Source organism: Lissotriton vulgaris, chromosome 5 (genome assembly GCF_964263255.1).
Source record: "Lissotriton vulgaris chromosome 5, aLisVul1.2, whole genome shotgun sequence".
Lineage (NCBI taxonomy): Eukaryota > Metazoa > Chordata > Amphibia > Caudata > Salamandridae > Lissotriton > Lissotriton vulgaris.
This window is the reverse complement of record NC_141693.1, coordinates 1,543,383,508-1,543,408,717: the sequence shown is the minus strand read 5'-3', so window position 1 is coordinate 1,543,408,717 and position 25,210 is coordinate 1,543,383,508. Positions and strand designations below refer to the sequence as shown.

Below are 25,210 nucleotides of genomic sequence, written 5' to 3'. Positions count from 1 at the left end.
TCTCTGAATCCTTTAATTTATTGCATAACTCAGGTAACAAATTATGCACGAATTTATCGACAAACAGTCTCTGTCCTCCTTCGGTGCTCATATCCTGACCACTATGATCTACAAAAGTCTCTTCGAACCTCGTGAAAAAGTCGGAGACACTTTCGTCTTTCTTCTGCCTGCATGCGGATAACTTGTCCCAATTAACACGCAATGCGGGCATCAGAGTCTTCATTAAGTCTATTATCCTACCTGGAAGATTAGCAATTAGGGGTTCGGGTTTTGCACCACCCGTTTGCTGACCATCCGCTGCAGTGATAGCTGCCCAATCACCACCTAAGGCAACTTGATGATCCTCTCTACGAATTTTAGCCCACACTGGTTGCGGAACTACATTGCCAAATAACATATCAATGTCCGCTAAGTTCATTATACAAGCCTCAACTGTCTGTGCTAATTCCTTGTAATATCCAGCAGGATTCTTACGCGGATCTGGCAAGGCCTGTTTCACTGCTAGCACTTCGGCTCGCTTCCACGGGATGTGTATCCATACTCTCTGGAATTGCGCCGGAGCAGCTACAATACCACGAACATTATCAGCTTGCACAGCTTCGCGCCAAATTGGAGGAACCTCCCTCATTGGATATTGGCGACTTAGCTTCGTCTTACCTTTCTCTAAATCTCTTGGTGAATGAAGAGATGGATCATTTCTAAAACTTAAGATCAGTTCCATCGCTTCTTCTATATTTTCACCTACTATCATACCTGCAGCAAACTCTTTCTGAACCTTAATTAAGTCTTCTAAATTCGATTCAACATCATCTTCTTCTATCTCCTCACGTAACAGCGAACACATCTCATCAAAGACATACCGTTGCGTTGGTTCCTTCCACTGCATAAATGTATCTAGCACATCTCTCGTACTATATCTTCTACTCTTCGAAATCCATCTGAGAGCCGTGGAATCTAAAATTCCCCGTTCCTCAGTGCTTGGGTGCTGACTACGTCTCTGAACAGAGTCAGAAGTGGGAGTCTTGATTAGAGTTTTATAGAAAGGAGACAGCATGTTAGAAACAGAATCAGTGATTCTTCGACGAACAGAAAGTGGAGTTAATACACTCGCAGAAGTAGAGAACACAGTAGAGGTAGGAACAGATAGCGGAACAGTAGGAGTATCGAGAAAAATAGTTTGTGGAATAGTAGGTGTAAGCGAGACCGATACAGGTATAGAAGTCGGCAACCCAGGAAGAGGAGGAGCCGTAGGAACATTCACATTAACCACAGGAGGTACAGGAGCTTGATTCTGAGGGACAAGAGCAGGAATACCAGGTTGTCCAGCAACCGGTAATTGAACATTCGGTACTGGTGGAGCCGTAGCACCTTGTGCATACGGTGGAGGTGACCGTAATAGATAAGACAACAGAGGATCATTTTCGGGGTCCTCTAGTATCTTAGCTGTTTTCGATGGCAAGGCAGGATAGCACTTGTCGATCGCTAAATTATGCTCTCTAATGGCCACTTCTACGGCCTTCTCACACTCGTTGTTTTGCAGCTGTTTAGTCGCTTGCTCCAGAGTCAACTCTTCTTGCTCTTTCTGTTCTTTCTTTAACCTTTTCATTTCTCTCTGTTTGGATTCTTTTCGCCAGTAACGGAAAGAATCAAACATTGCCGGCCGGGCTTTCTTCCTAAACAATTTCGCTTCTAAATTGTCAAGAATTTCGGGTTCAAAACTACCATGCAGTGGCCAACTAAGGACACCATCTTTCTCAGTGTAGCGGACCCACACCTCATTATAAGATATAGGACCCACACCATGTTTACAGTACAAGTCATATAGGGGAGTCCCAATCGGAGGAACCAGACATGAGTCCTCCAATCGTGAGTCATTGTTACAACCAAAGCACGACAACATACAATTTCTTCGACTTACCATTTTTCAGTCCGGAACACAAAACAAACAAAACAAGAAACAGATATGTGCACCTGAACCAAGAACTTAGGCCTACCAAAACGGACTAATGTATCGATACCCAAACTGAACCAAATAGATTATCCTAACCAGAACAACCAGTGATAATCTTACGAAACCAAACCAAACCAAGAACCAAAAAGGATTTTAACAATCCTTACGAAGTAACCAACTAGCTAGCAACCACTAAATACTTAACTGAGGCACTGAAGACGTCACCAAGGAGAAACCCGTCACGTTTCGCCGTACTAAGGACTGCACCTCGGGTCCAAGACAGGGCGACGGTCAAGGCAACGGCCCACTGCAGCCGTCCGAACGGGAACCCTCGTGGAAGAGAACTTCGGGCCACTTTTGCGATATGCCGGGATCGATGAAGTGGGGCGCCTCCCTCAGGAATCTTCACACGAAGCTTCTCGAACTCTTCAGGCTTTTGGACCGGTACCGAATGACGTCGCCCCACGTTGGGCGCCAATTGGAGTTCTGGACTTTTTGGTTCCGTCCAGAGGTGTCAGGGAACAACACCCAAAGACCCCGGAGTTCCACCTGCCTTGGTGCGCAAATGAACAGAAACACGGGCTTCTCGATGGTGGCGTCAAAGACCAAAGGTTTATTACTGCAGGGACACAGAAGTCACAGAAACTATGCATGGGCAGTATCTAGGAGCCTGTTCAATTTGTACAAAGAGGGTTGCTCCTTATATACTAAATTTTGGCCTTCAGGCGAATTCTTCACATGTTGGTACATCCCCAAAACCCTTGGGTCCTAAACAATAAATATTTGGCGTTACACAGGAACCGTCGATAAAATCTGATACCAAACATCTACAAAGAGGGGTTCCCACTAGTTCATCACAATCCCTTGTCAGTATTGCATTCAGGAACCGGACCGCCTCATCGTAAATTTCGTTACCTCCCCCTAATAAAGATTCAGAAAGAAAGGAACGGAGCCAGGTGTGGAAGATAGGAAAGCGGGATAAGAGATGTTTGTGGGTTGTAAATGGGCAAGGCTACCGGCTTCGGCCGCCTAATCATGATCGGGACAATGGACACGAGAACCAGTTCAGTTGGGCTGGCCTCGGGCAGAGGAGGCAGCCTTTGTCGAGTCATGTAGCTACAGCGTGATCTGGTTTAAGGTGCACGTGTCATGAAAGAGGTGAATCTCCGGCTAAGGCTACGTGTCCTTAATCGAAATGAAGTGATCAGAGGTTATTGCGTATGTGAGGGCAAGAAACACAAAATGGCTGCCATGATCTAAGATGGATGCCGTGGGTAGATCAGAAATGTGTTCATAACAGGAGTACTCTTGCTCGTATCGTAGCGAAAACACCAGGATATGCTAAATGGATCATTTGCGGTTCGCTGATACCAATATTATGTATTTCCGACAACATTGAAAACACGGGTTCAAATCGTCACGGAACCTCAATACCGCATTACACCTCACTCTGTTACTGGTGTCAGTCCTTTCAAGCTTCTTAAGGGAAGAGAGCCGTCATCTGATATTTGTCCATGGTGGATTAGAAAACTTGACAAAGGAAATAATTCTGTTGTGGATCTTGCGTGTGTGGCCAAACGTGTTGAAGGCAAACAACTGAAAATGAAAACTTTGTTTGATTCCAAGATGAAGACCAAGGTTATTGATTTTGTGGTGGGAGAATGGGTGCAAATTAAAAAACCTGGCTTTCTTGTTAAAGGTTTTTCTAAGTTTTTCCCTCCCATCAAAGTTGTCAAAGTTTTTAAAAGTAGTGTGGTCACGCAGGATGGTAGAGTGTGGAATGTTCGTAGAGTGGCAAGATGTAGTGATTTTGGCAATGTACATAATTCTCCAATTTCTGTTGCTGGAAATAGCCAATGTGGACCAAATATTGATTTTACAAAATGTCCTCAGAATTTGGTTCCAGATGGTTCATCTGTTGCTTCTAGAGTTAAAGATTGCAATAGACAAAGGAAAGTTCCTAGCAGATATTTGGATTAATGTGTTTTTTTTAGGGATAAGATGTGTTACATTCTGTTATCTTTTTCCTTAATGTTTTCTATGTCTATTATTTTAGTAAGGATCTGATGCCTGGAATGTATGATGCGTGCCTGCATCTTACATCCTGGGTTCCAGGTTCCATACTTGACGGTTATGCTGCAGACCTTCTTGGATAACTGATGTGCTTCAACTGTATATCTTCTCAAATAAACTATGGATTTTCTTCATTAAATCGTCTTCCCTGCATTTAATAGTTGTTTAGTGATTCAACTGAATGCAGCCCATGGTATGTCGTCATTAAGGCCCTCGGTATCCGTTCAGAGATTAAACTCCCAGCGCTGCTCTCTCTCATGCAGTCTTTTCTCCAGGTTGTCTCTATTGTTGATGTGTTCTAACACCACCCACCTTAAATTCTTGGGTGTGTGTTGATTCTCAACAAAGTGTGTAGTCATCCTAGTGGTTGTACGCTTGCATGTTATGGTGCTCCTGTGTTCCACTACGCGGGTACTCACTTTTCTAGTGGTCATACCCACATAGTGGAGATTGCATGGACATGAGATGAGGTAAACTACTCCAGGTGTATTGCAGTTGGAGAAATGGCGTAGTTCCCAAGTGGAGTTGTTGTTAAAGGTGACCATTTTGGTCGCTGTGGTCAAGTGGCAGACACTACAATTACTGCAGGGGTAGTGCCCTGTAGGGAGGGGGTTGGAGTCTTCGTACACTGCCTTCATTTGTGTTACTCGTGCTTGGACGTGTGTGTAACAAATGGTTCTTTAAGTTCATGCTACATCTGTGGCTGAACATGGGTGTGGGTATGTTAAAACCGCCGCTGTTTAGTGTGTTCCAGTGTTTCTTCACTATTTTAGTGACTTTGTCAGAGGCCACATTGAAGGTGGTTATGCAGATGGGCCTCTTGAGTTCTGAGTCGTTAGGAACCTTTGGTTCAAGAAGGACTTCTCTGTTGTTGTTAGAGGCCCTCATGCATGCCTTGGCTACCAGTTGTTTTGGGTAATTGCGTTGTTCTAGTTTAGCACTGAGGTCCTTGGCCTCCTGGCTTTTATAATCTTGTTTATTGGAACAGTTCCTTCTTAATCAGAGGAATTGTCCAAAGGGTATATTTTGTTTGAGGTGACGGGGATGGAAACTGTCAAACTGGAGAAGGCAGTTCCTTGCTGTTGGTTTGAAATGAGTAGTTGTTGCTAAAGTACCTTGTTATGCTAGGATATTAAGGTCTAGAAACACCAAAATGAGATCTGCTCATAGTGTGGGTGAAATTATCTTTATTTTTCTATACTTCATTATTGTTTATTTCCAATTTAGGAACGTTAGGAGTGGTAAACACTGTGTTGGTCCCTGTGTGGTCCTGAGGAAGAGCTTGGGGTAGCTCGAAACATGTTGATCTCACACTGTGGTCGAACTCATAATAGTTAGGTCCCTCAGTGTAACTCCCTTTTTAGACATACCAACCAAGGAGCTAGAATAAAATGTGTTAAGGCCCACTAGCAAGGTATTTTTTATCACTTTCTATCCACTCCCCCACAATTTGCACTACACATAGTCTAACTACAAGTGTTCCTACGTAACTCTACAAGTCGCAGCACGCCCCAGTTCGTAGAGGACTGGGATGGCTCCTATGATGAAGCATGTCACTGTGGGGAAACCCTGGTGAGTGAGGGGACTCAAGAAAGAAAAAGTTTATTTTTTCTTCAAGGCTTTTTCATTGACTATATGAGTCAAGAGCCATCAGTCTTTAAGCTAGGTCTCTAAACCCAACACCTTGGGTTTTCTTTTGAAACTTCATACCAGGAGGACAACCTAACTTTCTACTCCTCTAACTCCCCCAAATCGGTACCCCCCCCTACTAAATAGTAAACAAATTTGCTGTGTAGGCGAGACACAAAAATGAGTTCCGCACACCCAGTCACATCTTGCTGTCATCTTACAAAAACATTCTCTTGATCCTCCACACCATCCCAGTCGAGTGCTACAGTGACAAAGTAGATGGATCACACTCTCTAGGACCACCACACAAAACCAACCCCCTTGAGTTTAAAACAAAAAAAACAATTCTCTGTGAAGTCTTAAACAGGGAGCTTGAGGTGATGTAGGTTGTAAACATGAGCTATATTGGAAATACATGTCCCCAAAACTTGGTAAACGCCTGCAGTTTGCAGGTGGAGGGTTGGGTGGGTGTGTGTGTGTCTATGTTTTAATGTAAAATATTTCCATGCTACAGCTGGTATAAGGACTTTTTCACAGTTTAGTTTACTTGCTATGTTGTTGTGGTTGGTGGGGATCTGTTCATTTCCCTGAGTATTTTTGTTTTTCCTGAAGGATTCCAAAGGAAAGTGTTCCAGCGTGGACAGTACTGCTATTGAACGGCAGTACCAGCATGACCCAAAGAGCTTGTTCCAGTTCACTCTGGACGGGGCGACTTACAAAATCGACTTCAAAGGCGAGTGGCCTGCTGGGAAATAAACTTTTGTTGGAGCAGTATGTCTTTGTGTTTTGAAGGCCTATTTTCCAAATCTGCCTATTTTCCTTCCTCCTTGCAGAAATGAAGCAGACTAACCTCACAAATGTCACTCACCGCAAGGTCCGTCGCCGACCCCTATTTGTAGGAGTGAAGCCTGACTCAGCCAGGTAGGCCTCTACAATCATTGCTAGTAAAAGGATGTATTACGTTATGTTAATTGTTTTTATACAGCAAACTTTCACAAGCTGTTTTTTGGCGCTCTCTAATCTCAGGCAAAAAAGCTGCTTCAATGAAAGGCTTTTTAAAGAGCCATCTCTGTAGGTTTTTTCCTAAAAAGGGCAAAATTTGAATCTATGCGTAGATGTGAGGGCAGGGCGTTCCAAAGGCTAGGTGCTAGCCATTTGTTTTTTCCTGATTCTAGGAATACTCAGAAGATTGGTAGATAAGGAGCGAAATAACACAGATTTTCTGCATTTAAGCAAATAACTGGGGTCTACTTTTTCTTTTCCATTGGCCAGTTGAAATATAAATAACAAAAGTGTCCATATTCTTAGAGATTTTCAGAATATGTGGGAAACAACAAAGGATACAGCCCAAACCTTTTTTCCTGAGGAAAAAGTTAAAAATTTCTATTTCATGAAGGCATTAAAGCTCTTATTGTGTTTTTGTTTCTTCACAAATCCATGTGGATGTTGTATTGGGTTTGTTGCTCAGGTACTCCTTATCCGAGAGACCAAAGGAGCAAGTTAGCTGTGGGTCTTGTTCTCAGTCAGGACCTCCTGCCAAAAATGCTTAGGGTGACTTTTTCTCGTGAGTGGAACCAAGCAATGAAATGCATGGAAGGAGACAAATATTGGAAATTACACCCTTTTGATCAATAAGACAAAAAATATCATAAAATTGCTTCAAACCCCCTGAAGTAGAAATTTAAGATAGTGATGTGATTTGTGTGCCCAGAGGATCTAAAAGCAGAGACATCATCCTAAAATGCCTCAGCCCCATGCCATTGCATTTTTTGCGCTCTAATACAGTTAAGCACATACTAATGAGATCAAATGAACATGGCAGACATTTTTTAAGTTCAAAAGAAAATTTTATTTCGGGGCAGGGGAAAGGAATAAGGTGTCAATACATAATATAATGAGAAATAGAAAGTATAAATACATCAATAAGTAATGGGCATAGTACAATCATAAACAACAATGAAAACCAATCATAGGCGTCAAAAACTGAGCAAAAGAAAAACAGCAGTTGTGGAAATAAAAGTATACAAAGGGAAGTACAGACAATTTGATAATGTAAAAGAAACGGAATGTGTAAAGGGCATTTAAGGAGGTTTGAGAACTTCTTGTTGTGAAGGTTGCGGGCAAAAAGAGCGTTTAGTACACACATCAAGATAAAGCGTAACAGGAAGCCATAAGTCCATGCGTTTAGCTGCCATGTAGGCCGGAAAAACAAAAGCAGTGTCCAGTCTGTGATTATGGCAAACATTGTACCACCATGCTTTAAAAAAGATGTTAGAGAAGGTCTTCCAGTTGACTGTAATTTGCTGAAACGCAACAGCTAACAATAAATCAATAATCTGAGTATTAAATTCAGCATTGTTCCAACAGGGAGAATGACTTTCTAGAAAAACATGAGTGTAAGAGAAAGGAATGCAAGTATTAAACATTACATTAATTTGGGCCCAGACCTGCAGCCAAAAGTCATGAACCGGTTTACATAAAAATAACATATGAAACAAAGTCGCCTGCGGAGAAGAGCAGGACCAGCAAGTGTGTGGAGTGGTGGGAAAACGTTTATGTAAATCAAATGGGGTGAGAAGAAGTCTATTATAAATAAAAAACAAGGTTTGTATCAAGGTCGCTGCTCTAGAGGATTTGCGAATTTTGTTCCATAGCTTATCCCACATAGGAACGGACCAAGATGCAGCAAAATCATGTTCCCAACATTCCTCCACCCTAGACTTGGATCTGATGGAGTCTCTAGTGTGAAGGTGCTTGTAAATGGAGGAGGCTTTAGGAGTAGTGCGTAGAAAGGAGTGAAGTAGTGAAATAGAAATAGAAGAAGAAGAGAGAGGTGCGTGTAGGATGCGAGTGTAAGTTGCCATAACAGTTTCTTTAAGAAGCATATACTTATGGGTGAAAGAAGCAGGCAAGCCAAAGGTGGTGCGAAGAGTGGAGAAGGGTATTAAAGAGAAAAGGGGATAGGGGACAGCCTTGACGAACTCCTCTTCCCAAATCGAAAAAGGAGGAGACCAGGCCATTGGTGCAAACCGCCGCACGGGGGTTGGAGTACAATAAAGAGACTAAAGAGATACATTTAGGGCCAAAACCAAACCATTTAAGGGTGTGAAACAAATAGGTCCACTCAACCCTATCAAAAGCTTTCTCAGCATCTAGGGCAATTGCTGCAAGGGCAGTAGGTAATTTATGAGATTTTGATAAAACATTAAACAAAAGTCTAGTGTTATCCGTGATAAATCTGCCCTTGACGAAGCCTGATTGTTCCTCGCCTAAGAGATCTGGAAGTAGAAGGTCCAGACGTGCTGCAAGCGATTTAGCAAATATCTTGTAGTCAATATTGACCAAGGAGGTGGGCCTGTAGTTCTTACAGTATTGAGCGTCTTTCCCTTCCTTGGGTATGAGACAGATATGAGCGTCAGAGAAAGAGCCTGAGGAAGCGCCTAAGGCAAGAAAAGAATCTAAGAGAGAGTGTAGTTTTGGAAGAAGGAGTTTGGAAAAATGAAGAAAAAATTCAACAGTGAAGCCATCTGGTCCAGGGGCCTTGTCTTTCTTGAGAGTCTGGAGTGCTAGGAGTAATTCATGTTGGGAGATATCTAATTCCAGGGAAGATAGATCGAGAGGAAAATGGGCAGGTTTATGTATGGTAGAGAAGAAATGATTTAAAGAGTGGATGGAGGGCCGAAAACAGTTTCGGAGGAGTATAAAGTTTTGTAGAAAGAGGAGAATTCAGTGAGGATGTCTGCATCTTTATGTTGAAGATTAGAATGAGTGTCGTAGATAGACTCAGTGTTCAGTTTGTTGTGCTTAATTTTCAGATAGTTGGCTAAAATTTTCCCTGCTTTATTTCTACCACCATAGAATTTTGCACTGGATTTCAATAAATAGAGAGAAGCATCCTCTGTAGACTTTTTGTTGAAACTCATTTTGGCATTAACAAGAGCTGTTAAACTGTCTTGTGAATGAGAGGTAAAATAGGCGTGTTCCAATTTCTTGATATCCTGAAGAAGATCACCAGTAAGTTTGCGTGCAAGTTTTCGTTTCTTTGCAACATATCCGATTATAAAGTCTCTTGCCGCAGACTTAAAGGCATCCCAGACAGTGTGTTTGGGGATGGAGGAAGTATCATTAAACAAAAAAAATTCATCGAAAAATGTAATAAAGGAAGCAGTGAATTTGGAATCCAAGAGAAGGGAGTTATTAAAACGCCACCTCTTAGGACCAACAGGTGTAGGAAGTATGTCAATATGGGCTATGGTAGGAGCTTGATCCGAAAATAAGATGGGACCAATTTCAGCGTTAGTAAGAGTTTGGGAAATATTATGAGTAACAAAAATATAATCAATGCGGGACTGGGAATGGTGGCATGGAGAATAGAAAGTAAATGTTCTCGTTGTCGGATTGCACAAGCGCCAGGCGTCAAAAAGCTTGTGTTGAGAGATAGCCTGAGAAAATAGCTTATGAGATTTATTGGGGGTATAAGGAGCCTTGGAGTGACGATCAAGGAAAGGGTCAAGGGGTTGATTGCAGTCGCCTGCTAAGATGAAGTTATCATCAGCAAATCTGGTGATATGGTGGGAAAAAGCATGCCAAAAAGCAGGATCACCACCAGTAGGGGCATAGACATTAAGAAGGGAAATTGGAACACCCTTTAGAGACAGCTTAACATAAATCCATCGACCTTCATCATCCGATTCCTGAGCAATAAGGGAATGGGAGAGGGTTTTACGACATAGAATAGCTACACCATTTCGCTTACCATCACCCTGGGAATAGTAAACCTCATCTACCCATCCCCGTTTAAGTTTAGCCGATTCTACATCAGATAAATGAGTCTCTTGTAAAAAAGCAACATCAACATTCAATCTAGCTAAGTGAGTTAAAATTCTTTGCCTCTTGATCGGAGAATTAATACCCTTCACATTCCATGTAATAATTTTCAATGACATAATATAAAAAACAGAAGAAAAAAAAGACTAATAACAACAGGAGAAGAGAAGCCCATGAGAAAAGATAAGCAGAAGAGAAAAAAATGAGCATTAATGCTAGAAAGAGAGGAGAGAAGGAGTAGGAAAAAAGAGAGAAATATAAAAGGGAAAGAGAAGAGAATGCAGGAATGAGAAGAAAGAATAAAAAAGAGGGAATAAGAGGAGAGAAGCCAATGATAAAGGACAAGACAAGAAAGACCGAAAACGCAAGAAAGGAAAATGCAGAAGCAAGAGAATATGAAGCGAAATATTGAAGGTTGAGAGGGAGAGGCAAGTACATGAAAAAAGACACCTGTAGGCATAGAAAAAAAATGAGAGTCAGGGAGAACGGGACAGAGGGGACATTAAATATGATGAACAAGAAGAAAAACTGTACTTACGAGAAAGGAGGGGAGCACAATCGGGAAGAGGATCAAACGAGAAGAAGAGGAGGAGGGGGTAGAGCCAACTAGGGAAGGTCGAGTGAACAGGGTCAACGAATCACCCACCGAGGGGACGAGACGGAACGCAACATATAACCTGTGAATAAAGAAGGAGAACATTAGGAAAACGATACCACTAAAAATAAAAGGCAGAAGAAACCATGTAAAGAGAAGAATGGAGTAATGAAAGAGAACACAAAGGAAAAAGGAAGTGAGTATATCAACATAAGGGAGGAAGATGCATAACTGCTAAGTACGAAACGTCAGGTGAAGAAGAAAGAACAATAACAGATTTCAACCATCAGAAGAGAGAGAAGGGGTAGAAATCACGGAGGAAAAGATGAAGATGGACCAGAAAGGTCCATGTCAGCGGCCTGGCAGGAATTCAGGAAGCTCTGAAGACGGACTGGATCCTCGTAAGTGGTTGTTTTGTTGTTGTAGGTAACCCTGAAAAAACAGGGGTGGAAGAGACCATATCTGGCACCGATGGAACGAAGAGCGGGTCTCATATCCAGAAAGGCCTTGCGTCGATTCGCCGTGGCTCTTGCATAATCCTGTGCGAAGAACAAGGAGGATCCTGACCAAGTTAAGCGAGGCAAGGCTTTAGCCGCTGAGAGAACCTTTAACAAGTCAGTCTATTCTAGAAAATACATGATGACACCCCTTGGTTTCGAGGAAGTGGAGGTAGGAGAAGGAACTCTGCCAAGTCTATGGGCCCGTTGTATGTTAAGCGTAGTGCCTTCGGGTAGATGCAGGAGGGTGGGAAGAAAGGACTTGAAAAAAGCAACGGGGTCAGTCCCCTCGCATCTCTCCACCAGGCCGTAAATACGCAGGTTGTTGCGTCTATTTCGATTTTCCAACTCCTCTACCTGCTTCTGAAGAGACGCAACCTGTGAGTGCAAGTGGGAGACTTTGGACGACGACTCCTGAAGAGAAGAGACACTGCGCTCCACAGAAGTGACTCTTGCATCCATTTGAGACCAGTTGTCAGTCAAAGCCTGTAATTTGGTGTTGGTTTCTTCCATAAAAGGACGCAATGCCCTTATCTCCTCCAATAACAGTTCCATGGATATGGCAGAGGATCGATTAGAGGGAGAAGGGGGGTCCTTTTTCAGCCTTTTGGTAGTACCCTTCCCTCCTGCCTGCGCAGATTGCTCCATTGAGGACGTCGGTGAATGGGCAAAAGTTGACTGAGAAGCTTCCAACTGGGCGAGGGCCAGGGAGTTTTTAAGGAAAATGTGCTGTGACGGTTTAGTAGTGCCGTTCGGCGTAAGTTTGCCCATGTAAGCAAGTCGTCAGGAGGAAAGGCAACCAGATAGGAAATATGCTGAATGTCCGTGAAATACAAAGCAGCTTGATGAGGATATGTAACAGAGAAAAAAGAAAAACCGTCTCTGAAACAGCAAAGAAATTAAGGTGAACCAGGAGCTGTAGGAGAAGAATCCAGAAAAGTAGCGCAGTTCATGAAATGGCCGCCATTATTATGGAGCTGAGGAAGCTGAGGAAGCTTAAGATAATGTCCAAAACCATAAAAAAAGAGCAATTACAGGCAAAAAGCCTAGCATGTCAGAAGCAGGGAGGACAAGGTGCAACATATGTTAGAAATGAGGCTGTAGGCATAAAAAGGCCATAATTCAGAGTTGCGTGTACCTGAAATGCAGGACCGGCGTTTTGCGCGCCCAAAATGGCGGCCGCGGCTGTGTCAGAGCCGCGACCGGAATTCCTGCGGTGAAATTAGCGGTAATGGAAGTCCTGTCAGCGCCGCCTGAAGAAATCACGGCAGGCGCGCCATGCTCCGCTGAAAAGTCCCGCTTTCGGCAGGTCGAGAGAGGGTCGCGGACCGCTGCCTCCCCTCGGCGGGATAAGAGTGCCGACACCTACGCCGCCATCCACAACGGGCGCTAAGCCAGGCCCACCCATGGCAGACATTTTTATGTCGTGGACGATACAAAAATAGGTAAAATCACTGAAAGCTGGTATTTTTTGCATTTTATCTGTACATACCGCTAAAAACAAATATAATTAAAAATCACTTTTTAAGGTGTTCTAGAGGTGATCCATGACTGATACGTATGTTAAACATATACAGAAATTGCACGTTACAAAGAGATAAATACATTTTCCAGGTCCAGGCCTTCTCTGACTCTTTGAATAACAACTAATGGGCAGTCATTTTTCTCTTGAAAAGGTATCAGCCCTAAATTGAGTCACCTGACAGCTGTGCTCCTCCAGTGCCCCGGGGTGTGTCTCCAAGCTGAGAGCTTCGCCGGCCAGCTTTGTGTTTCCAGCCTTGAGCTGCAATGTGCCTTGGTGCTTCAGCCAGGGAGGAGGAGCTGCAGTTTAAAGATGTGTCAGGGACATAGAGAGCCACAGACAATTCTCCTTAGGAGTTTCACTTTCTGATTCGCAGCAGTTTTTGCTTCTTACAGGAACCCCTGCATGCTTTTTTCCCAGGTCTGTGTGAGCAGCAGTAATGCACAGTATCATGGGGTGCAACTCCTTAAGGAGCTTCTTGAGGAAGATTTCCTATTTGAGACACTAAGTGCATCACAAAAACTACACATAAACTACCTATGCTCAAGGGTATGTTAAAAAATCCAGATGAGATGTTCAAAGATCCAATGCGTGCTAGGATACTCACACCTAGAGTGAACAAAAAATACAAGGCGGCTCCTACAGACCCAATTTTTATTAGAGGTCAGGCTCCACTAGATTCGTTAGTGGTTTCAAATGCTCAAAACGGGCGAATTCTCCACTAATGGGTGACGCTCAGCCTCCCGACAAGGAATCTAAATTAATAAGTGCCGCAGCTTAGAGAGAAGCAGCACTTGCAGCCAATCATTGGCGCATATATAACACACAAGCACTCTTGGCAAATTATGACAGCTCATCATGATGAGCTAGAACAACTGATGCAATATCTGCATGATGAACATAAGTCCAAGACTCATGACCTCATTCAGAAAGGGACACTTATTTCCAATACATCAATCAGGTGTGCTTTAGATGCAGCAGACACTGCCTGACATGTTATTAACACCAGCATTCTTCTCAGACGCCAAGTGTGGCTTAGTGTGTCAGGTTTTAAACCAGAAGCCCAAACATCCATTTTAAATGCACCTTTTGATAGGGAGAATTTGTTCGGTCTTACGGGGGACACTTCATTAGAAAAAATTAAGAAGAGCACTGAGGTAGCCAAATCTGTGGGAGGGCTTCAAACACCATCCAATCGTGGATCATTTCGCAGAACCTTTTATAGGGGAGTCTCAAAGTCCATTTCTACTGATGGGTCATCTACCTCATATAGAGCCAATATTCAGTCACCTTCTAGAAGAAATTATTTTCGAGGTGGATTTCATGGAAACAATGGAAAAGGAAGAGAGAAAGGCAATACACCCAGTACTTCGCCAGCCACAAACAAGCAGTGACTTGTTTCCCCTTTCCCCTGATCATCACACACCTGTCGGGGAACGTTTCTCTCAATTTTTCCCTGTCTGGAATTCAATCACATCAGGGGGTTTTACAAATTATGCAATCCTGTTACTGCCTGGAGCTTACAAGCAACCCTCCAAACATTCCAGCACGGATACACAAGCTATCTCCAGAACATTTACACCTACTCAAACAAGAGGTACAACCACTTCTGGAAAAAGGAGCTTTAGAGCCCGTCCCATTACAGTATCAGGGGACAGGGGTGTACTCTCTTCATTTTCCAATTACCAAAAATAACAGTTCACTGAGGCCTATATTAGACCTCAGAGAATTAAACCTCTACATTTAATCAGATCACTTCCATATGGTCACTCTCCAACAGGTACTTCCTCTGTTACTACAAGGCGACCTTATGTCCACCATGGCCTTAAAGGACCCATACTTCCATATTCCAATATATTCCGCTCATCGCAAATACCTCGGATTTCTAATATCGGGGAAAATTATCAATTCAAGGTACTTCCATTCAGAGTAACTACTGCTCCCAGAGTATTTACCAAATGCCTAGCAGTAGTCACTGCGCTTCTGTGAAGACAACATGTTCAAGTCTTCCCATATTTAGATGGCTGGCTTGGCAAAGCCAGCACTCTCTCAAAGTGCCAACAGCACACTCAAACAACAGTACGCTTACTGCACAACCTCAGATTTACAGTCAATCTGGCAAAATCCCATCTTCAGCCCTCCAATACACAAGCATATTTAGGGGCCACTCTGGATACACAAAAAGCTCTAGCCGATCCCAATCCAACCAGAATTCATTATATTCAGATTCTCATTTCCAAATTTCAACCCAATCACTCATTACCAGCTAGGAATGATGGCATCTTGCATCATGATAGTTCCTTATGCAAGACTGCAATGTGTCCTCTTCAAGAATGCTTAGCACATCAATGGAATCAATCTCATGGTCTATTAACAGATCTTGTGTTGGTGGACGGCCGCACTCTTCGCTCTGCAGTTGTGGAATCCACACAACTTTACAAAAGAACGTCTTTTCATCGACCAGATTCCACAGACAGTGCTATCAGCAGACGCATCGCTCACTGGTTGCGGAGTTCATCTCCAAACTCACACAATTCAAGGCTTGTGGAATCAAAAGGAAGCTTCTCCACATAAATTATCTGGAACTGTTAGCACTATTTTTAGCACTCAACGCCTTCCAAACTCACTTTATAGGCAAAGCTGTCCTGATGCCTACAGACAACATGACAGCAATGTAGTACATACAGAAACATGGAGGAACACACTCTCGGCAAATGTCACACCTTGCACAAGACATTTGGAAATAGGCCATTCATCACAAGATTTATCTCTTAGCGGAACATCTGTGAGCAGTGGACAATCAGATTGCAGATCTCAGCAGACAGAGACAACACATTAATGAATGGGAACTTCACCCTCAAGTTCTCCTCCCCTTCTTTCAGATGTGGAGATTTCCAGACACACACCAAAACGCAAAAATGCCCAAACTTCACCTGCAGGTATACACACCCGTTATGCAAGGGCAATGCTATATGGATGAACTGGTCAGGGTTCTTTGGTTACGCTTTTCCGCCCCTTCCACTCATTCCACTAGTGGTTCGGAAGCTCAGGCAAAGATCCCTCACTATAATCCTAGTAGCTCCCACTTGGACTCGCCAACCTGGGTTCACTACTCTCTTGGAACTATCAGTAGTTTCTCATCAAAAACCACATCTCGCATCTAGTATTCTCACGCAGAGCCATAGAGAGATAAGACATCCAGATCCCAAACCTCCCAATCTTGCGATCTGGCACCTGAAGTCATAGAGTTTGGTTATCTAAATCTTCCACCAGTCTGTATGAATATTATTAAAGAGGCTAAAAGTACTACTACAAGGCTTGTTATGAAGCAAAATGGAAGCGGTTTGTTATTTATTGTTAAAACAACAAAGTCAATCCACTTGATGCTTCTAGTCAAAATGTAATTTGTTATCTGCTACATTTACAATGTTCAAATTTAGCATATACGTCTATACACTTACATCTCGCTGCAATAGCCGCTTATCTTTAAAACAGACAACACCTGTCCCTTTTCAGAGTGCCCGCTATTAAAGCTTTTATGTAGGGACTCAAAAGGGTTATTCCTCCAAGACTTCCACCGGCCCCAGCGTGGAATCTTAATGTTGTCCTTACCAGGCTAATAGGTCCACCATTCGAGCCTTTACATTAATGTGAACTACAGTTTCTCACTTGGAAACTAGCTTTCCTCATTTCTATCACATCACACAGGAGAGTGAGTGAGCTTCAGGCCTTAACCATAGAAGAACCATTTTTACAAGTTCACCTAAATAAAATGGTTCTTCGTACTAATCCTAAATTCTTACCTAAAGTAGTTTCTGCCTTCACATCAACCAATCTGTTGGATTGCCTGTGTTCTTTCCTCAACCAGATTCTGTGGCAGTACGTGCATTGATGTATTACATAGAAAGAACAAAATCCTTTCGTAACACTAAACAACTCTTTGTGGCTTTTGCTCCACCACACAAAGGCAATCCCATTTCTTAATCAGGTATTGCACAATGGATAGTTAAATGTATTCAGATATGTTATGCATAAGCTAAAAGAACTTTACTAATTCCCCCTAGAGCGCATTTTACTCGCAAACTGGGGGCTTCTATGGCTTTCTTTGGAAATATTCCCATAGATATCTGCAAGGCTGCAACATGGTCTACACCACACACATTCACAAAACACTATTGTGCAGATATGTTAGCCAGACAACAAGCTAATGTGGTCCAGGCAGTTTTACATACATTATTTCATACTACTGCAATAGCTACAGGGTAGCCACCGAATACTGCTGTAAAGTGTATGCATAGCATGTGATCTACAGCCTTGAACAGAAAATGCTACTTACCCAGTATGCATCTGTTCTTGGCATGTAGAGCTGTAGAATCACATGCGCCCACCCACCTCCACGGTTACCTGTATATGTTCCAGTACTATCTTACTTAGATAACTACACATGGACATCTCTACTCTACTCTTACTTACTCCATTCTCACCCTCTACGGGAAAACAATCTAACAAAGGAGTCTATGCCCCTGCGCACAATCACCAAAATGAGGAGTCACCTACCTCGTGACTGGAAAGACTTCTTCGAACAAAAACAAAGTGCTAACGTCCAGGCCCAACATCAGATGGCGATCTATGTATAGCATGTGACTCTACAGCTCTATATGCCAAGAACAGATGGATACTGGGTAAGAAGTATTTTCCTTCTGGTGGTAATATCATCCAGGATTTTAAAGATGATATCATCCAGAACTAATGACTATTTGAGTACTTCAATTCCCTGAGCGAAGCTGTAGGCCCAAGAGGACAGCGAAGCTGACACTGCCGACGCTACACTTCAGTGAGTGTGAGTCCATGGTTACTCTCCTGACCCAGGCCAGGAGAGGAGTAGGAGGATCATCACAGTGTGTTGATATGGTCCGGTCCTGCACAACCTAAGTGCCTCTGCCACAGCCTGTGGGTTAATTTTTATGCAAGGATCATCCATCCAACTCAAGGCAGCCTTGCACTCCTCAATGAGTGCAGTGAAAGGGCAAGGCAAAGGAGCTAGATAACTTGTGGCTATCCTGGAACCTGGCTGGATTTGAATCCCTTGTAATGTCATGTGATGCCATTTCCAGTGATGTCACAAATATGCTTATAAGAGAATTTATCTGAAAGATCCTACCTTTTTTTAGTTCGAGAGTATCTTGTTATCAAATCAAAATGTAATGTAATGTAATGTATAGGCATTTATATAGCGCACTACTTACCCGTAGGGTCCCAAGGCGCTTCGACCGCTGCGAAACCCTTCCTGGCTTCCCTGAGAGATGGTCCCTTAATGGGTATCTCCAGGGTGAGACCAGGCATCCCCGGCGGTCTGGTGGGGCCGTTAGTGAAGATGAGGCAAGCTAATGCCCAGAGTTGCGGAGTGTGATCGCTGATCAGAGTGGGCACCGAGGCAAGAGAATTATCGAGTCCGCTGACCCTGGTCCGGAAACCTGCCGCGCCGGGAATCGAACCCTGGTCCCGGGCCGTCCTCTGCTCTCGGGTCTGCCGCCTCCAACCAGTGAGCCACACTTCTTCACTATCTCCATATTTACTTCCGAGAAAATTGTCAATGCCGCTTTGTTTACACGGGTAGAGACAGTTTCTGCTCTGACCTCCGCAGACTCTAAACAAAATACCTTATGAGCAATTACATCCTCTCTTTTGTCGAGTAGATATCACTTTGTATATACTTTTTAAGAGCCTTAATCTCAGTGCCTCTTGTCTATAATCTATGGGCAAGTGACCAACTAGCCTTCTTCTCACTTTGGCTTTGTAGTCTCTTGTCACAATATTATGGTTACCGGGACCCACTGCTCTATGGCCCAACGTGGCAGAAGTTTCCCTGGTGTTTACGGTATCTGCATTTGCTTGAGTACAGTTGAGAGGGTGGCAGAGGTCCTCTGTGGGGGGTCATCTGGGTTTGTTGCTCTCCTGACCTATGCTTCTTGATTCAGGCTGCTTTGGGGACTGGTATTAGTTGGCAGGTTGTATCCTGTCAACTAAGTGTGTTTGTTGACTATCGCTCGCACAAGACCAGTTTAGTTTACAGATGTTTTAACCTTGCACTGGGTTCCTTGATAGCAGGGTCCCTTCAATGGACTGCCACACTCCTCCCCCGGTATTTTAAAGATGTTGTATGTGAATGCAGGATATCCTGTATAATTCCTAACAAGGCTTCCTTGTAGAAGGCCCTTTTTAAGAGTTTGGTAAAAATAATCTACATGTGCTCGCATGCGTCTCCCTCTGTAAAGGGATACAAGTCAGGGAACAATGATCATCTGGCAAGTGAAGTGTCCACCTTCAGCCGCTCATCTATATCTTGCTCTTACCAGTGCCTACTCTCAGTAGGCTGCTATGCCCTGGAACATGGCTATGAGATTGCCGCTCTGGGTCTCTGGATGGTCACCAATCCAGTGTGGCTCCTAGGATGGTGCTGGTGCCTCCCTGGGACGCTTGTGAGATATCCTCCCCTATGATCAAAATGAATTGTCAAATGTTGTTGTGTACCTCACACCTGAGGCCAGTCCAACTACAAGGAGGTTCTAGTTGTCACCCTGTTGCTGCAAATCTATGATGTTTTCTAACTCTAGGTAGAGAGTTTGTTGGAACTCTTGCAGAGAATACAAGTATTGCATTTTCAATACGTAAAATGCTTGAGAATCCCTCAGATCTCGTCTAAACTGGCAACTCCTGTTTGGGTTACCGGCAGAAGCAGATCCTCCTGATATGATCCTCTTATCTGTCAACTATGAATTGAGGCGTCGTAACCTGAATGAAATAAGTGAAGGCTTGCTATTGGAGAGGCCATGCTTCTTGAGGCAGCTGGGAAATGAGGGGCAGTGGAGTTTCATCTCCTGAGCAGAGAGTCTATGTGGGGATTTAACAAGAGTTCCCTCTTAAGTGGGACAAAGCAGGCTCTAGGCCATCGAATGGGGCCTGGCAGAAAACACCTTTGACTCCATTACAGAATTCTAAAAAATCTGATATATTATCTTTTTCCAAATTTAAGAAGTAATGCAAGACAAACCTGTAGGAATTGATGTGGAGGCACAAAATCCTGAGATAATTCCACATTCCTCAAGGAAAGCTTGTAATTCTGTGGTATTCGTAAACTTTGGAAATTATATAGCTGCATCATTAGCAACTCCGGATGTTGTATTCCTCCTGTGCTTCTGCAACACCTCTACTAGTGAGGGCCTAAAACTCCAGAAAAGGGACCTGTGATTCTGTAGTGACTACTATAGAGGGAGATACACTCCAGATAAGGGACTTGTGGTAATGCAGCACCTCAACTAGTAAAGGCTTTATTTACACTCTAGAAAAAGGGCGTGTGGAACTGGGTCTTACTTCTAACTTCTCCACTCTTTTGTGCTCTAGTCTTTATCACCTACAGTACCCTGGGCGCTAGCTTTGGCTGCTCTTAAGTGAATGTCTTTGAGTTTAGTGTCCCCACTGACAACCGGAATGGAGTCCTGCAGGACCTACATAAACACATGTAAAAACAAGCCTTTGCAATGCAATAGGTCTCATCCTTGGGCCCTTAGAAGTATTAAGCTATGCACCATAATATTGTGGAAACAGTAACATTTACTGTTTTACTGTGCACGAAGCAGTGAAAGGGTGCAGTACCACAGGTTATCACTAGGTGTCCTGTTGAACATTTTTTTGGCCATATAAGATTCTTCACCCTTTGAGGGATCGTGCTCAGCAACAGAAACACCATTTATAAAATATAATGCTGGCATGCCGTGCTGCAACAAAAGCAAATAACTAGTTAAAACATAACATTTCATACATTTCTCTAAACATGCTGCGCTGCAACAAAAGAATAAAATGGTGGCCGCCGTACATCTGTTCCATGCAGAGTAGCCATTTGGAGTTAAAGGTGTGGTCTCCATAAGCCGGCAGTGGGGCTGGGGGAGTTTAGAATAGGCTGGATTTTGTTCTGTGGAGGGTAGGCGGGCACTGCACTGGGAGATGCAGTTCCAAAGTGTAATACAAGCTAGCAAAAGTTTTTTTTCAAGTTATTTATATAGGAAATGGAGGTGGGCGAGCTGCGCAGTGCAGAACCAAAGAAAGGCGTGGCTGCCATAATTCAAGATAAAGCACGACATGCCGCGCTGCAGAAAAATAAAAAAAATGCATTACAAATCCCATCAGGGATGGGGAAGTGGTAGCTCATGCCTACAACTTATTAAGAGAGTAGTGCTTTGCAATTGTACATAAAACACACACAGTAAGATCACATGTAAGATGGGCAGTCCTTACTGGAGGTGACAAGAGTAAAAAAGAGGGGACTAAGGAGGGACTACAAAGCAACCTAGTCAAAGAAAAAAACATTTACAAAAGACAGTCATAAAAGGCCACTGAAAACATGGACTGGCAAGGGGCAGGGTTTAAAGCCCATATTCTTAACACAACATCTCTAGAAGAGACAGCGCAAGTTCTGCCTAGGGGAGACCAAAAAAAGGAAAATGAGAGGTGGGATCTGTGGCCAGATGGGCGTTTGTCAGGGTGTTGACTGTCCATGTAGGTGTTGAGGTCAGGTCTGCTCCGGCTGCCAAAACAAAAATAACAAGACCTATGGCCAGACCTCGGCGACTCACCATTGATGGCCGCGCTGGGTGTGGCAGCATTGCTGCAAACCTTATTGTAATACAATATTACTTTACTTTCAAAGAATTTTAAAAATATGAATTCTCTGAAAAAAACAAAGTTAACAATGTTGGTATATGTTAACGAAACCATAGCAGATCACTGAAAGTGCTGCAGTTTAAAAACCAATAAACAGTGAAAATCACTAATAATGCATATCTGCCAGAAGTTTAACTTGCACATCTGTGATGCACTTCTTATAACCTCACATGATGACATCTGAAATCCATGGTTATGTATAACCATGGAATTTCGGTTTGGGGGTTGGGGGGGTCTTTGTTCATGGTAGTGTTTTTTCACTAAATGTCGACAAATTGTAACGTTAAAATCTTACTACATTCTTCCCATATAACGCAACCTGAACCTTTGTTTAGATAGATAGATAGATAGATAGATAGATAGATAGATAGATAGATAGATAGATAGATAGATAGATAGATAGATAGATAGATAGATCGATAGATAGATGGATATATTCCATAGGTACTTGATTTGTTATGGTGGGCATACTGCTTTGTTTTGTATTTTGCACTATGTATGCTTTGCTTATTATACCTAAAAGAAATTCTTAAACTCTAAAATCTATGGAAGTTCTAGCTCTATGCAAGCACCTAACCTTTGATGCACAGCGTACCCCCAATATCAGCCCAGCCCTCCCTATCAACCACCTTTTCGTGAGGAATGTTAATTATGTTTTACTAACTCTGCAGCTCAATCAGAAGTTGCACATGACGGAAAACATATTTTTCATTAAAGCCACATTTCCACCTTGTGGCCTTTTTGGTTTACTGCAACCCAATCAATTGGACGTAAACACATGAATATCCAATACTTGTGATCGAAATCTAAAACCACCTATGTTAAAATACTACTGTCGTATTCAGCCCTGTTTCTGTCTATTTTCGGGTGTTGCCTACCCATAACAAACTAACTTTGGACCAGCACTCTTCCTAGTGATAACCCACCCCGTTGAAGTAGCTAATTCACTTCAGTTTTCACTGGCTTCTTGGCATTGCACAAATCAACCTGATTCTCTCATCTACCCTCCCTGATTGTATTTGCATTTATATAACGCATACTACTGCTGACGAGATGTCTAAGCGCTTTTCCTCGAGTAGCACGCTACTCCCGAACCCAGAAAGGATTAGTGGTGAATTAGTATCGTGAAAAGTAATTTGAGCTGTGGGTATGTTAGTCAGTTATTTGGATTGAGAAGGATAACTAATGGATTCTAATGAGAAAAAAGTTTACATTTATATAGCGCTTGCTATCCCGATGGGGTGTTGAAGTGCTTTTTTGGCGAGTAGCACACTATTCCGGAACTCATACACAACTGGCGCTCAACTGTACTGTCCAGCCCCATGTGCTTACGAACTAGGGGGCTTATTTACAAGCTCCTTGCACCTCCGGTGCGTCACTTTTAACCCCTCCCCTGCTGATGACGGAACCGCTCCGTCATCAGCTACGGTTGGGCTGTGCTGATGACGGGGCGGTTCCGTCATGGCCCAACCGCCGCGCCTGCGCGGCGCTGATTTCGCGCCTGGGCGGCAGTTGTATTGAGCAGGGCGGGTCATGACGGAACCGCTCCGTCACCAGCACAGCTCGACCGCGGCTGATGACGGAGCGGTTCTGTCACCAGCATGTGGCCGCCGCGTGGCCGCCCCGCCCCGTTAGCGCTGCGGTGGGTTAATATGGGAGAGAATGTGACGTCCCGGCGGTGCAAGGGGCTTGTAAATAAGACCCCTAAATTTCTTATTCCTTACTGAATCTTCTCTGAACAATCAGCTTTTTTCCCATCTGGTTACATCATAATGAGAACCGAGAGAAAAAAGCCTCGATGGAGGAGTTGCGTTAATACAGTGCAATACCTTTGGTTTTAAGAATATCAAATTGTCCCACTACTCCCTTTTCTATCCTTAAAAGTGGCTCAGAGCACTTTCCCTACAGAGACTATGTACATTCATATCATTGACTGCCTATGAGGTCACACGAACATAACTGACAATCTTACCACAGCCAAACTTCTCACCGAAAAAATCCTTGTCCAGGAATTTAACTTAAGCGTAGGTAAGCAAAAACGACTCTCTTGTCTCCACTTTTTCATTTACTAAACATTTATCGACTAGAACAATTATCTAACCACCCACGCACTTGAAGGGAAAATTCTAGACCTAATTATTGCTGATCTAATTAAAGTTAGATGCTGTAAACCCATTGACGTTGACTGGTCAGAACTATTAGTAATTCATATCGACTTCTATGTATCTCGGCATCTCTCCAACGGTATCTTTGAACGCTCTCTGGATTCGCCCTGCAGGAAATCTTTATACAAACTCAAACCTTCACTGATGTCAACAAAACCTCCGATAATTATCATAAACCACTTGAACAATTATTGGAAAAGTCAGCCCGCCCTGTCAAACCAAAACAATATTTTGGTAAGACTTGCAAGCTGCTGTTTACTGGCCCTCTATTCTCTAAAAGAAGTACCTTTTGCTCATATTGGAAGAAATTTAAAATACAAAAATATCCCCAGATCGCTAACTCCCATTATGGCTACTATAAAAATGATCTAAACGATCTTCTTGGTGCAAAATTCAGTTATCTTCTAACCTCACTTAGCAGCTATTTAGAACTTTTTCAAATTGTGAAATTAAATTCTAAACGCAAGGTAGATTGGCAAATAATCCACACGAAGACCAAATATCATGAGTTCCAGACCTTGTCCATTATAAATGTACGCTACTCAAGAGATTCCATCTTACTAGATAACAGAATCTTTAAAAGAAGTCTGTACTCCTTCCTGAGTCTGAGCTAATTTGTTTTCTTGTATATGAAGACCAATTAAGCTAAATTCTGTTGTGAACATGGCCATCTACCGTGATGACTGAACCCTGCTGTAAATAATTTGAAAGAAATTCCAACACCTCAACATACTCTGATGTCAATGTATACTTGTCTCAGCAGGAAGGTGGTTTCCATGATTTGATTAAATATTGTATAATTTCACCCCTATTAGAAAACACAACATGCAAATCCATAGTTCATCTCTACTCTTCAGCTACAGACCTGTCGCCAAACTTCTAGGGCTTGCAAAGAGGTGGCGAAATGTGATTGAGATCAACTTGAAGTAGTTATTGAAAATAGAGCCTCAGTAACACCTTATCAGTCTGGCGTTCGCAACACTGTAGTACTGAAGCTGACATGTTGAAAATTGCACATGACTCCCCCAACATTGTGGATGAAGGCAAAGCATGTCTTCAGGTTCTTCGTGATCTAAGAGCATCCTTTAACAACCTCTGACCATCAGAGAATAATTCCTACTTTACAAAACTGACATGGTTCAAAGGAAAAGTACTCACGTAGTTTAGCCCATTCTTAGCTAAACACAAACAAATGTTGAAGCTAGAAAGTTTACATAAGCCCACTCAGTATTT

At 43.0% G+C, this 25,210-nt stretch overlaps 1 protein-coding gene across 3 annotated transcripts in view; it reads left to right on the top strand.

The window, feature by feature from the left end:
* Positions 1-25,210, top strand: part of LOC147712984 (uncharacterized) — a 373,114-nt gene that overhangs the window by 237,258 nt on the left and 110,646 nt on the right. For all 3 annotated transcript variants that reach the window (XR_015296034.1, XR_015296033.1, XM_086923605.1), the window contains exons 6-7: positions 6,266-6,386; positions 6,487-6,574. Coding sequence is in view for 1 of the 3 variants with exons in the window: in XM_086923605.1 (XP_086779731.1) it covers positions 6,266-6,386; positions 6,487-6,574 (209 nt within the window). In the remaining 2 variants the exon portion in view is untranslated. The remainder of the gene's footprint in view (positions 1-6,265; positions 6,387-6,486; positions 6,575-25,210) is intronic.